Source organism: Eschrichtius robustus, chromosome 9 (genome assembly GCF_028021215.1).
Source record: "Eschrichtius robustus isolate mEscRob2 chromosome 9, mEscRob2.pri, whole genome shotgun sequence".
NCBI lineage: Eukaryota > Metazoa > Chordata > Mammalia > Artiodactyla > Eschrichtiidae > Eschrichtius > Eschrichtius robustus.
The window spans coordinates 9,601,685-9,617,661 of NC_090832.1; the positions used below are offsets into that span (position 1 = coordinate 9,601,685).

The 15,977-nt window shown below is 42.5% G+C and overlaps 1 protein-coding gene across 1 annotated transcript in view; it reads right to left on the reverse strand.

Moving 5' to 3' along the window:
• Positions 1 to 2,406: 2,406 nt before the first annotated feature.
• Positions 2,407 to 15,977, reverse strand: part of SNX9 (sorting nexin 9) — a 98,862-nt gene continuing 85,291 nt past the window's right edge. The window contains exons 13-18 of the mRNA XM_068551051.1: positions 13,594 to 13,671; positions 10,811 to 10,887; positions 9,599 to 9,688; positions 7,626 to 7,740; positions 5,672 to 5,763; positions 2,407 to 4,031 (exon numbers count right to left, since the gene is read on the reverse strand). Of these exons, the coding sequence (XP_068407152.1) occupies positions 3,984 to 4,031; positions 5,672 to 5,763; positions 7,626 to 7,740; positions 9,599 to 9,688; positions 10,811 to 10,887; positions 13,594 to 13,671 (500 nt within the window). The 3' untranslated portion in view covers positions 2,407 to 3,983. The remainder of the gene's footprint in view (positions 4,032 to 5,671; positions 5,764 to 7,625; positions 7,741 to 9,598; positions 9,689 to 10,810; positions 10,888 to 13,593; positions 13,672 to 15,977) is intronic.

Below are 15,977 nucleotides of genomic sequence, written 5' to 3' on the forward strand. Positions count from 1 at the left end.
CGACAGATGAACGGATAAAGAAGATGTGGTATATATATACAATGGAATATTACTCAGCCATAAAAAAAGAATGAAATAATGCCATTTGCAGCAACATGGATGGACCTAGAGATGATCATACTAAGTGAAGTAAGTCAGAAAGACAAATACCATATGATATCATTTATATGTGGAATCTAAAATATGACACAAATGAATTTATCTACAAAACAGAAACAGACTCACATAGAGAACAGACTTGTGGTTGCCAAGGGGGAGGTGGGGTGGGGGAGGGATGGACTGGGAGTTTGGGGTTAGCAGATGCCAACTACTGTATATAAAATATATAAACAACAAGGTCCTACTGTACAGCACAGGGAACTATATTCAATATCCTGTGATAAACCATAATGGAAAAGAATATGAAAAAGAATGTATATATGTATAACTGAATCACTTTGCCGTACAGCAGAAATTAACACAACATTGTAAATCAACTATACTTCAATAAATTTAAAAAAAAGTTTTCTTACAGAAGTAACTGCTGGGTCTGGGATTTAATTTTGTTCTATTTACAAGCAAATTAGTTAGTCTGTTGCTGTTTCATGGATGCCCGCAGGAGAATGAAACCCGAGTCAGAGACAATGGGTAACTCAATTTCCAGCGGCATAGCCGGCGGGGGAGCTTCAGCTCACTGGCTGGTTCTCCCCTCCCTGCCTTGCAAGTCCATCAGGGGCAACTAGGGGGCGCCCGAGGGATGCCTTCTCGTGGAAAGGAACCTGGAGCTTGGGAAACCCGCATTTTATAGCAAGCAGAGGGAACACCTGCTCTTCTTCCTAGAAGACCTTTACCTCATCCACCAAGGCTGTTTGCTGCAAACAGTGGTGACAATCAGCCTGGGTAAAAAGCAGTGAGGACTCTGCATTCTTGGCATAGCTGGCAAAGACAGCTGGAGAGCAAGAGAACCTTGAGAAAGGAACTCAAATTCTTCTTACTTTCTTGGAGAAAAGGATTTTAAATCAAACAGGCTGAAAAAAAGTAAGAAACACACATAGGAAAAAAGTACCTTCCTTCCTCATTATTGTCATTAGTTCCACTCAGCAATTACTCAACCATAAACATAGTTACTTGAGTGCTTTTACTGCTTTAAGTAACGGACATTCATAGTTTGGATTCCCAACCTTTAAGACAGGATCTCTTGAGTCCCTCCACTGAGGATGTGGACCAGGAGTGTGGGGAAAGGCAGTCTCCCGGGCACAGTCTTTCCACTCCTGCATGGCCACGAAAGCGTGAGCCTGGAACATCTCCATACACGGAGATGAAGAGCCCTCACGGCCTGGGCAAGCCCACATCTTTATTCAGGAGTGTCTTAGCCTGTTCCGGGCTTGGCGTGTACTCCTTTGTTCTGCTTAATCGCCTGGCCGGTCCCACTGCCCCATCTGTTCCCAGTGAGGAGCGTTGGAGTCCGTCACCTGCTGCAGGCGAGGGGTGGGTACAGACCATCTCCCACTGGTCATGGGGACCAACGCTCATTACTGAGGCTGGTCTTACTGTCTCTTCTTTACATTCCATCCAGAGCCTGTGTGAGTTGTGTGTTTCTTGGTGACCTCAACACGTGCAAACCTTACAGGGGGTTGACGACCTGGACCTGGTGCTTCTGGGGATGGGCAACCAGTGTCACACGATCGACAACTGGACTGACCTTTTCCTCCACCATGCCTTTACCTCTTCTCTCCAGACATTTATCTACTAGTTTTACATTGTCAAGATTTATAAAAATTATAAATTATTCTATAATTAAAGCTCTTCTGTGATAGCTAAAGGCCCTGAAGGCTCAAGTTACACGAGGAAGTGGCCAAATGCCGCGGTCCCCACTCCCACGACACTGCCTCCTCCTCCCAGCCCGCACCTATGGCCTCACGGGGAGCTCCCCGCGATGAGCGGCCAGGGAAGAGAAGACGGGGCCTGGGTTCGGCCCGATGTGCGGACACCGCCCCCCCAGTGGACAGCTGCAGAGCCACAGCCCCTCCCTGGACACCCCTGAAGGACAAGGTGATGGAATTTACACCACAGAATTAAGATATGGAGTATCAAGAGAAGTAAACCTCATGTAAAGAATGAGTACACACACCCCGTAGGTGCTGTGTCTCTAGAGAACCCTAACACACTGGGCAGCAGTATTTGTTCTTAGTGCTCTCCAGGTGACTGTGACATGCTTCCCGGGTTGATAACTCTGATTTAAGGAACTAGCATTATTAATTCTCAAGAGAAATAAGTTTTGGGGCAAAACTCATTACCTGCACTCTTTTCAGCAGCCGGCAACAAGAAACAATTATCAAAAAAAAAAAACAAAAAAAAACACACGAAAACACCAAAAAGTGTTTTGAAAAAGTGCTTGAGAATTTACTGTACAGTTTTTTAACAATTTATTTATATGTTGGCTTCTACATGCTCTTACATTTGTGTAAAACATTTATACATATTCTTTACAATTTGTACATATATTAAATGGCTGTAACATAAACACTGTTCTATGAGATTTTATAAAAGGAAAATCAAGTAGGGAAAATTTCTTATAAAACATTAACAAAAAACCCGTGATATTGAAGAACAAGAAGTTCTCATATTCATGTTCATTTGATTTCCTCTGCTATTTATTTTTTGGTTTCACTTTATTTGTGCTGGCCCGAAATTTCCATTTTCTATCATGTAACTATCAGGTCAGAAGAGTGAAAGCAGGGGGAGAGGATGCAGTAAGGCAGCTGTGCAGGACGCCGACATCTGCGGGAGTGAGACCATGTCCGCGCGTGTCCAGATTTAAAGCTGACGGTTTGCAAAGATCCTGTTTGGCTTTATGCCATTAAGGGAAGTACTAGTGATCAGGAAAATTCTGTCTGAAGTTTAGGGTACAGTCGGGAATAACATCGCTCTGCGCTTTTTCTCAAACGTAAAAGCTCGGGATGACCGCACATTATGCGGGCTGCCACCCTCCTCAGCCCCTAAACTCCTTCCATTTCGGGGGCCGGGAGAGGTTTGCTAACCTGTGCTTTATCTTTTCAGATAATTCCCACTGGCCCGCTAGTCTAAATCAGATCAAGTGGCAAATCACGCTTTCCCCGGCATTTCTCATGAGGTCTCACTGAACACCTCGAGACTTAAAAACGAGTGGAAAGCTCGGGAGGAGCGTCTGCCTACAGGGCCGGCCCTTCCGGGCTCAGGGTCAGCGCGGCCGCTCCTTCCCCGGGAGCAGAGGCAGAGCGCATCCCCAGCTTTCTCGGTGAATTCTTCCAGCCCTACCGGGGCTCGGGGAGAAGCCGAGGAGGGAGGCGCTCCTCCCAGCAGACGGCACTTCAGGGTAGTGGGCGCAAGGGCTCTGATCCCGGGGTTCGGGCCAAGCTTTGTCCTCTGAAGGGACACGTGTGTCACGGGCACATGAGGGGCCGCAGCCCCGGGAGCCCCTCTATGCTTTCTCTCTCCAGGAAATGTAAGCACTTGAGTCATAAATATTTCAGCGAAAGGCATGTAGATCTTCCTAAATAGACAGGAATCCCAAAGGGCTGAAAAGAGTTATAAAAATATACAAACATATATATTTTTTACTCTGGCATATTTCATATTTTTAAGAAAGCAATTAGTAATTATCTGACATTGGGTAAGAACTGGAAGATCGTGGGTGACTCATACATTACATTTTCATGTAAAATATCAGTGGGGGAAACCCCTCATTTTCCATTCAAAATTCTGACAACTTTAAGTACTTTCCAAAAATAGACAATTTCCTTCCACTGGTTTAAATAATGGATGTGGAAATGAACAAAAGACTATCCCTAAAGAACTGATGCATTTAGGCGCTTAATAAAGGAAATGCAGTTTTTTTCCAACTCTATTTCTTTTTGGTTTTCTTTCTTTCTTTCTTTCTTTTTGGATGATGGAGGGAAATAATTAAATTGCGTTGCCCCAAGTCAGAACGAAGCACTTCGGCGTTTCTTCACGTTCGTTCTGTCCTACATCACCGGGAAGCGACCGAGGGCCTGCCTCAGCTTTTCCGCAATCTGGTGAAAAACAGAACAACTGTGAGACATCTCTCCCACCGTGACTTCATGGCACTCTATTATTTCCATGTCTTCTGAGTTAAACATGGCAGAAGTTTCAAATCCTTGAACGGGTCGACGCTCCTAGTCTCTCCCGCACCAACCCAGCCTCCGGGCAGTGGAGAGACCTTCCTGAACCACGGTCGCGGTGGTGCCCGGCTTGCAGGAAGCCCCGCTCCTTCCTTCCCACAGTGCAGCTGCTGCCACGCTGTGCAGCGCCGTTCCTAGACCACCCGCCTGTCCGCCAGGCATCCGGGGGATCCGGTCTCCGCGCTGGCCCAGACGCCCCTGCCCTCGCGGACACCTGTGAACTCCTGAGACTCGGAGGACGAGCGGCTCCCCACGAGGCCCCGCTGCTGCTACACAGTGTGGAGACAGGATGCACCTTCAGCCCGTCTCTGAAACCAACTGTTTCCGACACGCAATGGACAATACGCACAGAGCACGTCAGCCACAGCTCCCTTCCAAGAATGACTGTTGGAGAGACACGTGCGGCAGTGTCCACCCAAGATAAGATGACGCGTGCGTGGATGTGGGCCTGGGGCTGGCCTATCATTATCCCTGAACATACATGAGATGACACCATGGCAACAGTGGAAAACTTAGTAAGAAACATGGCAGCCAATACATGGTCATTGTGTAAGTTACAGAACTTGTCTTCGGATGTCTGAGTTTCCATTTATTCAATACATGCTAGATCTTTGTTTTCTGTACACTCTGGTAAATAACAAAATTGCTATGCAGAGGTACAAAAGTTAACATTTTCATTACTGGTTCCTGAGTGAAAATATCTAAGGTTTCGCCCTCCCTCTCGTTTTCGTTTTCTTTCTGAAATTCCTCTGCAAAAACCTCACTCACAAACAAAGCCAGTCTGTGCTGCCCTGCATGGTGCCAGGCTCCTTCCCCAGCTGAGAGCCGGCAGGGACGGCAGGGTGACCTCATCGCATTCACAGTGTTCCCTGCGCACAGAGGGAGGGAAAGGGACCACACAATAAGGGCTTCTTGGGGCCTCAAAACCAGCATCTAATACTCTTCTTCTTAAAAATACAAACCCCCTTTTAACCCAGTGTTATTCAAAGGAAAAGGCGGATTTGATTAAAAGAGACTGGAAAAAACCCTGCTCAATATTTAGCCTCCTTTGGTTTATTAGTTAGGGTTAAAAAATACAAGCAGGGACTTCCCTGGTGGCGCAGTGGTTAAATATCCGCCTGCCAATGCAGGGGACATGGGTTCAAGCCCTGGTCCAGGAAGATCCCACATGCTGTGGAGCAACTAAGCCCGGGCGCCACAACTACTGAGCCCGCGAGCCACAACTACTGAGCCCACGTGCTACAACTACTGAAGCCCGCGTGCCTAGAGCCCGTGCTCCGCAACAAGAGAAGCCACTGCAATGAGAAGCCCGCGCACCGCAATGAAGAGTGGCCCCCACTCGTCACAACTAGAGAAAGCCCACGTACAGCAACAAAGACCCAATGCAGCCAAAAATAAATAAATAAATTAAAAAAAAAATACACGCAGATTAACTTCACAGGGTCAGCGTACGTGAGCAGGAACCCTGCCCTCCCCGTGCGCATGGAGGCCCGGCAGCAGCGCCCACTCACCGTCTCGTAGAACTGCACCTGCTGCTCCAGGTACAGGCGGATGACGCTGTTGTAGTCGTAGATCCGGTTACTGTGGAAGTGATTCATCTCAGCTACAACCAAAACCAAGACATCAGTCAGTGCCCCCCGGACTTCAAACGACCACAACTGGTGTCTCTGCTCGGTTATGATTAATCATCAACCGGATTTAATCTGGTTGGCCCGTGCCAGTTCCTGACAAAATGCTAGAAAGAGCCTAGAAAAACAATTTGAACAGTTAATGGCAAACAACGCTTTCCAGCAGATGGACGATTACTGCTGACTGGCATGTTAAATCCTAGGAAGCCCAATACGGATGATCACCCAAATGGCGACGACTGTTTGAGCAGGACACCGACTTGGTCTCACCGTCTACAGATGACTGCAGTTCAGAACGTCAAGTCTGTTTACAGTGGACCTAGCGAGGCGCCCGCTGGCTGCCACGTCCCCTCCTGCACAGAGACTGCCCAGGCAGGTCTGAGGGACTCTGAAAAGCTGGGCAGAGGAGTTACACGTGAGCAAGGCCCTCTTCAGAGTGGAGCCTGGTGCCGCTGAGCACCAGGGCTGCCAGAACTCAGGCTCTTTCCAGGCAGAGGGTCACACGTCCATCCTTCCTGTTTGCTGAATGCACCGATTCAGCAAATGAATCCCGTCTCTTACTTTGCCTCTCAGCACCCTCACCCCATCACCAACTCTGGAGACGCCTCCTTATCAGGGCTCCTCATCGCCTCCCCCCCTCGCACCCCGCCTTTTCCCTTATACTCCACACCTACAAAGCCAACTGCCTGCATAAATTCCTACAAAAAGCTCACTGTTCTGAGTTTTATGTTGTTATCTGAAGTTGTACAAAGCTTCTCGCTTATCTATTTGGATAACCCCAAACACAAGTTCAAAACCAACTTCCCTGTTTAAAACCCTTCAAAGCCCAAAGCTTCAGTCAGGCTTCCCTGTTTACTTCTGGATGCCTTTCACACATTCTTCCCTTCTCCCACACCTTCCCTAGTCCCGAAGGATGTCCTTTAGAAAAGCCCGCAAATACCCCTCATTCTCTCCCCTAGCACTTCATCTTCTTCAGGTTCTCAAAATCTCAGACGGCAGGAGCCAGGTCTCCGGTCGGGCTGTCCGACTAACATCAGTCCCCAATTTGCACCCGCCCTCCCCTGGCCCCGGTCACTAGCAAACCCTCTCCCTTGAGCAGTGCTTTTTTGTTTGTTTCGTTTTTCCATCAAAACCTTTTAATGTCTTCTTAATGTCCACAGCAAGTCTAGACTCTTCTGCCTGGCTTTCGAGGCCCTCCACAATCACCAGAATTTTTCCCCTAATACTCTCCAAGTGTGTTTTATTCCCAAAGGCCAATGACCTAATCTGGTACCATTATTTTGTGTGCTTTTGTTCATACTGGAACATCCTTCCCCTTCCTCCTTTGCCCATGTATGTTCTATCCATCCACCAAAAGAGGAAAAATCCTTTCATTGCTCCTATCTGCTGGAAAACACTCAAAACATTAATGTTTTCTCTTTATTAACAGTCAAACTATGCCAAAAATGCTATGTTCAAACTCCCTTCACAGTCTATGGTCTTGGGGCCTGGAAGTTACATGCTGCTGAAAGCTGAACGCTGGAATCTAATCTGGATAGGGGCTGATATTAAAGGTTATGAAAGGAATCTTCAAGGTCTCCAAGAAATAATAAAAATGTACAGGTTTAATCAAGCTGTCATTCGTAGTTATGTCACGTAAATGCGTGAAAAAGTAAATAAATATTACAGCTTTTCATTAACACTGGGATCCTGCAAACAACAGGCTTATGAAGATATTTTGAATCAGTTCTTATTAATTTAACTGCTGTTCACATTTGAGTTTCTCTCCAGCAAAGAAGATAGAAAATTTGCTGAGAAAAAAACCTCCACTAGTTAGCCACAGACCTTTCCTTCTTACCTTGCAAAGCATAAGACATTGTCCCAACACGTTTCACCATGTTCTGTTTGTCCTGTGGGGTGATCTTACTAGTTGCAACAAGTTTATCACTTTCTTTCACTTTTTCTATCGCTCCCTGTGAAATACAAAATGCAGTGGTATCAATAAAACAAATCTAAAAAGATCAATTATTAGTTTAAAATATAACAAAGCTAACATATTCTATAATTGACTTGCTACTGAATAGGAAAATGTCCCCACAAAATAAGAACATAAGGTAAGCATCTATATGTAACTTCCTGTAAGTCACTTGGAAACAAAAATGTTGCTATTCTTGCCACATATAACTTAGCTGAAAGCTACAATTTTATGCTACCACAGAGCAGAAAACTAAACAGCGCTCTCTTTCTGTAATACGTATAAGCCATTGCCATGATACGAGTAGTACATGTTGGGAAAACAGGCACTAGGTTCAGGAAGTCATCTGATCCAGGTGAGTCTAGCATATGCGCCGGGGCACTGTGTCTCTGTTACAAAGTAGAGTATTTCATAAGCTGGTGCCTAAGTGCGCTGATCATAAGCTTTACTGTGATTTCTGTAAGAGGCGCTGAATTAATTTTGAATTAATACTTAGAAACAGGTGTAAAAATTGCCGAACGTTTCCCACGCCAGTCTCATCGCGCTGCTCACTGGCACTGTCTGCAGAGCATTAATCAGGCTCCCCGCCTAGAACTCGGGTGGCAGGCACAAACTCCTACCACATGCTAACTGTTCTCAGATTTTTCCTGAGATTTTCATTTTCATTTTATTTATTTTATCCCCCCCTCCCCCCGCCGCCAGTTTTACTGCAGTATAATTGACAGATAACATTGTATTAGTTTAAGGTGCACAGCATAATGAATTTGATACATATTTATAATGCAAAATGATTACTATGGTAAGTATGGTAACATCCATCTCCTCCCTGAGTCACAAACTATTTTTTTTCTTGTGATGAGAACTTTTAAGATCTACTTTCCCAGCAACTCCACTTCTGGGTATATATCCAAAGAAAACAAAATCACTATCTCAAAGAGATATCTTGCACTCCCATGGTCATGGCAGCATTACTCACAATAGCCAAGATATGGGAACAACCTAAGTGTCCGCTGATGAATGAGTGGATAAAGATGTTCTGAGTTCTATACTAAGCTATTTGAAGTTGCACAAAGCTTACTTACCTATGCTACCCCTTCATGATACTTCAGTTATAAAGCCAAATGCTAAAATGCCCACTTGCCAGGACTGTTAGGATCACAGACCGGGCCTTTGTAGAGATTCTCTTAATAAACCCAAGTATATCACAATACTCTAGAGTACTACCGTTGATAAAATACCCACGGTAATGAAGTAGTACACAGATTTTGAAAGAGAGAAAAAATTAACAAGAATCAAAATCTGAGGACACCCCAAACCAATCTTTTATTTAGCTTAAAAAAACTTTTATGATGGGAATTATATAGTTTCCTTTTTATTAATATAAACATATAAAATTGATATTGACCATTTTGATTTTAATTGGGAGACCCTTTGTCAGGCTCGGGGACAGAACAACTTACTTCATCTGGACAGGAAAGGACCTCTGAGGACCTGCCCACACAGCACACAGGGTCTCACTGATGACGGAAAGTACCATTCCTGACACTGACTTGAATACCAAACACCACGATGATTATGCTTGATACCTGACCTAAGTATATCCATAAAGGAGTATTTATCATACTTTAGGTTCTCTCAAAATAATCTTTTTACAGAATAAAAGAAACTAAAAAACTATCCATGTATCTAAACGTGTTAGGACCTCACTATTGATAAACACTCCAAGCCGTTCCAGCTGGGTTCAGAGACCAGCTCCCGACTGGGGGGCACTGAAGGGTCAGGCTCACGCAGGTGGCGGTGCGCCTGGGTTCTGATTCACCTGTGATGTCGTCTGTGAACATCTATGATCAAGTTACCTTGTGAGCGCCAATAATGTCAGGGAAGCAGCCAAGGAAACCTTTATATTCATGATTACATTCCATCAGGAAATGGAGATCTTTCTTTGGCTGTAACAAGACACAGACTGGTTATTATTGGCGGAGGAATTCATACAATCAGGGAAGAGAAAACTGTTATATCTGAGGACTGTATCAGCCAAATCCACCAGGCACTACATTAAGTTACTGAGTGTCAAGCATTCAGCCTAGTTTTCCTGTAAGAAAATAATCCCCAAGAACTATACTCTCATCATAGGTTGTGAAGAAAATGATAAAACAGAAAATTTTTAGGTTGGTTGGTAAATTAGCTATTTTGAGGCGGCCCAAAATAAAACAGTGTGAGAAAAAAAAAAAGTTAATACGGTACGTTTACATACAAGCAAATAAGACCTTATATAGTTTAATGTCTAAATTTTAGCAGAGAATAAAAAAAATTATGAAAAATGTGGTAACCATTAAAAGTGGCAACTTTAAATTTTTCTATTTTTCTAGATTATAATTTTTAATAGTTATGGTATGCACAATTCTAAAAATGTATCTTTTTTTTTGTTTTTACAAGTATCAGGAGAGTAGTTAATGACCACATGAATGTACGTGCATAGAAACACGTATTTCAAGTCATCATCTGAAAAAAAGGTTTTTAAATTTAGGGATTTGAAACAACTTAGATGGTTATTCCCCTTAAGGAAACTTGTTATCTGTTACTATGAACATAATTGGAATCAGGCTACTAAAGGCTCCAGTAAAAGCCACGTGGCTCTAACAAAAACCTGCTCCATGCCAGGAACCGCACCAGGGGCTTTCTCTCTTTATTAGCTGTTGGATCCTGAGATCCTTTGCAGGTAGGTGCTACCATCGCCATTTACCAGACCAGGAAACCAAGGCTCAGATAGGCTGAGCAAGAGTCCAAACAGGGACTTGAGCAAAGCTTTCCTGTACGTTTTAATCCCCTCATGGCTGAGAATGGATTCAAACCATCGACACTGGAAGGTATTTAGGTTTCCTGATGATGAATTTACCCACCACTTGAGCCTAGCCTAAGAAATACTACTACCCAATATAATTAACAAAGATACACAGGGATAGAAGAGAAGAGCCATTTGGAAACTTTGTCTTCAAACAGGTTTTAAATTAAATATGTGGATGAGGTAGCATAAAGTCTTAACTGGAATTGTGTGGTTATGTTAATACCTGTTCTGCCACAAGACTGGCAATTTCTTCGTAAGTCTTTCCTGCTTCTGTTATTGCGTCATTGAGATCTGTTTCACCTGAAAATCATTACAGTTATATGAGTGGTTATAATTTATATTTCCTTTTCATTTATTTTATTTTAAAAATTTATTATGGAAAACTTCCAACTTTTAAAATCTACAGAATAGTATAACGAGCCCCCATTTACCCATCACCCGACGTCCCAATTAACCGCTCATGGCCAATCTTTTAGCCTCCTCCCTACCTCTCCCTTTCACTGGTCATTTAACACTTCATCCATACATTTTACCTAAAAGATAAGGACTCTTTAAAAAATAAGGACAATACCAACCTCACACCTAAGAAAAGAAAATTGTTCCTGGTATAAACTGTCCAGGCAGTGTGTAGCTGCTTGGTATCTCCAACCAAGGTGGCTGCTTGAATCAAGATGCAAAGACAGCCCACATGGCGTAGAGCTGATGTGTTCCCTACATAAGTTCTTTCTCCGCCATCCTTTTTTCTTGCAAATTTCTTTTTGGGAGGTGTATAAACCAGGTCATGTACCTTGGTACCACAGTCTGGGTTTTGCTGACTGAGTCTCGGCGATGATAACACAATCCTCTGCTCCCTGTATTGTCTAGCTCTTTTATTTTAGTACAGGTTTGCAAACTGGTGCTATTCTACTTCTATCACTCCTTCTTTATTAGCTGAAATACTTCTACAAAGAGAAACTTCCCTTTATCAACTTTTTGGTTACCTTGAGGTATAGGAATAGGAAGAGCAGGTTAAATGCTTTTTACTCTCTACAGTTTTCAGAATAATAAGTTGATTCGCTCCTATCCTCCAAATGTAACTGAGAATAACATTTTAAAAAATTATCATTGCGAAGTCTGAATTTAAACATATTTGATATGCTACATTCCACAGCAGTTATTATTTTCACTAATGCTCAAATTTTCTCTTCATTGGACAGTGGAAGGCTCTTCAAATTGACATCTGAGTTCTTCTGCTAGGAACTCTCGTTTATTTCAGGGGAACATAATGTTTAGAAACCGCCATGCGGGTGGTGCTAGGGGTGCTTCTTGTTACTGGACTGGATAATTGTTTCTAAGCCTTTCCAGTGAACAGAGCCAAGCGTGTATCTGTTAATCCCAAAGTCCTAATTTATCCCCTCACCTCTCCTCTTTGGTAACCGTAAGTTTGATTTCTATGTGTGTGAGTCCGTTTCCGTTTTGTGAATAAGTTCGTTTGTATTGCTTTTTTAGATTCCACATATAAGTGACATCACAGGATATTTGTCTTTGTCTGTCTGACTTACTTAGTACGATAATCTCTAGGCCCATCCATGTTGCTGCAAATGGCATTATTTCATTCTTTTTTATGGCTGAGTAATATTCCATTGTATATATGTACCACATCTTCTTTATGCATTCATCTCATTGTATATATGTACCACATCTTCTTTATCCATTCATCTGTTGATGGACACTTAGGGTGCTCCCATGACCTGGCTATTGTGAACAGTGCTGCTATAAACACTGCTGCTATGAACACTGGGGCGCATGTATCTTTTTGAACTAGAATTTTCGTCTTTTCTGCATATATGCCCAGGAGTGGGATTGCTGGATCATATGGTAACTCTATTTCTAGTTTTTTAAGGAACCTCCATACGGTTCTCCATGGTGGCTGCACCAATTTACATTCCCACCAACAGTGCAAGAGGGTTCCCTTTTCTCCACACCCTCTCCAGCATTTATTATTTGCAGACTTTTTGATGATGGCCATTCTGACTGGTGTGAGGTGATACCTCATTGTAGTTTTGATTTGCATTTCTCTAATTAGTGATGTTGAACACCTTTTCATGTGCCTGTTGGCCACAAGATGCTTATCTTTCCAGGCCTGGGGTTCCTCATCTCAAAAATGAGGGGCCAGACTAACGAATCCTCTAAACTCCCGCCCAGACTAAAAGTTCTGATTATAAGACAAAATTCAGCCAGGCCAACAAGAAATATTCATATATGGGAGCCCCAGATCTTACATTTTGGTTAGAGACTAATTTCTTCTTCCTAAAAATACTCAGACACTGACCTCCAAAGACATGCCTTCCCTGGGTATCAGGATAAACACTACGGTGAAAATACTAAGTCTATCATTTCTGTAAGTGATAGGATGCCCTCAAATTGAATAGGTGCCACTCACCTGGCAAATACTTTTACTTCCTATCTGTTCCATAGGCCAAATTAAGAAAACATAAACCAAAATATAAAAGAAAACAGCTAACTTCTTCTTATAAGTGTTGTCAATGGAAATGCACAATGAACTCAAAATACCACAAGTAAGACATACGATATGGGATAAGTTGAAAGCAATTATGAGTTATGGAGAGACATAAAGCAACATGAACTTGTTACTCAGTAAAAATTTTTCCTCCAAATGACCTTGATAAGATCTGGCTTTTGACAGTCAGACTTGACTTCAGAGTTTGGCAGAGAGACGAAGCAAGGGCAGAGTGTCACATACCATAGCGGCCTGTTTTACTAAAACACAAGAGCTATCTGAGCCCAAGAAAGGCAAAGAAGCTAGCAAGAAAAAACAAATTATAACAACCCACCACTTTTCTCAAAAGTAGTAAGGTGAGGCTGCAAAAGTCCTCAGTGGAGCAGATTAAACTTCACTGACGAGGGTGCTTAACTGCAGTTACTGTTTGTTTACAAGAGCCTGAGGAGGCCGGTCTGTGTAGAGAAGACACTCAAGGCCCAAAGAATAAATAAATAAAGATGTACCTTGATAACCACTAGAGCTGAAGACTGTTGCTAAGCTCTGCAAGGCCTTGCCTATCTTCTGATATTCCTTGGGTAATGCTGAAAGAGCAAAAGTAATAAATCATTAACTAGTCCTCTGAGCAAAATGAAATGGATCCAATTATTTTCTAAAAGTACTATTACAATAAAAGAAATTTGAAACGATTCAAAGTAGTCTATATTCTTAATAAAATATTGATGTAAAATGATTGTTTTTAAAAATTAATGATTGTTTCTTCAATTAGTGTTTTTAGTTTTACATTAATCAATTGTTCAATTAATGGCGGACACTATTATTATGAACACCACCACCACCCACATTCTCATTCACTGAATGAACTCAAAGTGCACCAGGAGCTCACTTAGAAGATGACGTCTAGGTTAGAGCCCTTCCACGTACACCACCCCAACCTGATTGTCACAACAACCCCCTCTACCAACGCAGGTGCCCCATCTTCATTTCGTGGGTTAGGAAAATAAGGGTCACATGGCTAAATGGTGTATCTGGCACTTGTGATTCCTAATCCATTGCTTTTCCCACTCTGCTATGTACATATGAATGATTACTTGCAAAACAAAAACAAAACTGAAAGCAATGGGGTGTGCAGAAAAATGGCAGTGGCACCTCACAGGATCAGGGAGGAGGGATTTTAGTTTTCTCATCTGTATAATAATAAGATTAACTAAATCATCTCTAAGGCTCCTTCTAGTGCTAAAATTCTAGGCTTCTGGGATCACTTTGGAGAACTTTCGAGAGAAGAGTCTTGTATCTTAGGCTACCTTTTTTGCATCTATACATAAGTCCCCTGAAACACATCTGCTGCCTTTCAAAAGAAACCATTACTTTCATTTGAAGATAGTGTTATATTAATAAAGAAAAATGCTTCAAATGTTTCTTTAAAACAATCTAGGCCAGAGAAACTTGACATATGGTCTATAAGCTGTAATTATCAGGAAACACGAATTCAAACTATATTAGCTTAATTTTAATAAATTGTTCACCCTTTTGTAACTCAGTTTTTGCCTCTATACCAGGGGTTAAAAATACCTGTCATGTGCTTCACCATGTGGAGTGTGTGCTAGATCTCTCACTTCACAGATTAGGAATTTAAAAAAATTCTTCTGTGAGAAGAAAGAAATTATGCCCGAATCAAATTCTAAACAAAATACTTCAACCCCCTTTCCCCACAAAAGAGAGCAGCCTAGAGTTACCACTATTTCATAAATTTGGCCCATGGATTTTACAGGACATGGAGCTGACCAGATGTTAGACATAAGGGATTTGATTCTTTAAAAGAAGCCATAATCCCAGATTCTTTGTGATCTCCTTAAAAAATCTTATTGTAATATTTGCACTCACTTAAACTTTTCTTAAAAAAAGGGAAACAGCTGAGTTTACAGTTAAAATTAATTATTTAAAAAATTAAATTACTTCATTTACATTTTCGAGAAGTGCCACTCCCCTTTTTGTCCATGAGTTATTCCCTGTGACCAAAGGCTTGAAACGGATTTTGTTTTCTGATGTTGCATTTGTATACCTTATGTTTTCAGGCTCAGTTCTATTTTTAGTATTTCTTTGCCTTGGGAAAGGAGCAACTGTTATTACTCCTGGTGTCTGCCCCTCAAGCAGGAACAGCTGGTACACGACAAATGGTTCTGTTGATATAAAATGTCATGTGAATGGTGGAGGGCCATTCAGTGTAAGGCCTGGCTTTATCCTCCAAAGGGCCAGATAGGAAATATTTTAGGCTTTGTCAGGTGGCAGGTTTCTGTTGAAAGTACTCAACTCAGCCACCCTCACCCTGACAGTAGCCAAGGCCTGATCCCCACAGCTGGACACTGGACTGTGTGTGCTTCTCTCCCGGCCCATCTGACACCAGAGTGGCGTGGGTTTGGGGAATACAGGAAAACAGTTCAGCAGAATGACGGTCTGCAAACAAAGGGAAGGGAGGGAGGACAGCAAGTTCCTGAGGATGTAGAACAGCAGGCAGAACACAAGGGTGACAGCGCCACTTTCTTCTCACCAGTGTGCGAGTCTGACCCATGGACACATGTTCCGCTATCACCTACCACTGGTTTTGCCTAAAAATTAGAGCTTTGGTCAAGTATACAACTTACTAATATTCATCCATCTTACCAAACGGATGAATATTAAAAAATAAAATCATGAGATTAAAAATAACCACAGGCACTTTCTAAACATGCAGAAAAGATTAATCTTCCACAGACGACAAACCCCAAATAACTGGAAATATTTAAGTGAACACGGTGTTTTTCACAGAAGTTCTTGAACTGGCTTTGTTTGAGCCAATTTTCTGTCGTTTAACGAGGGTTGAGAAGTGAGGTTCCTCCAAGAGTTGTGGGGA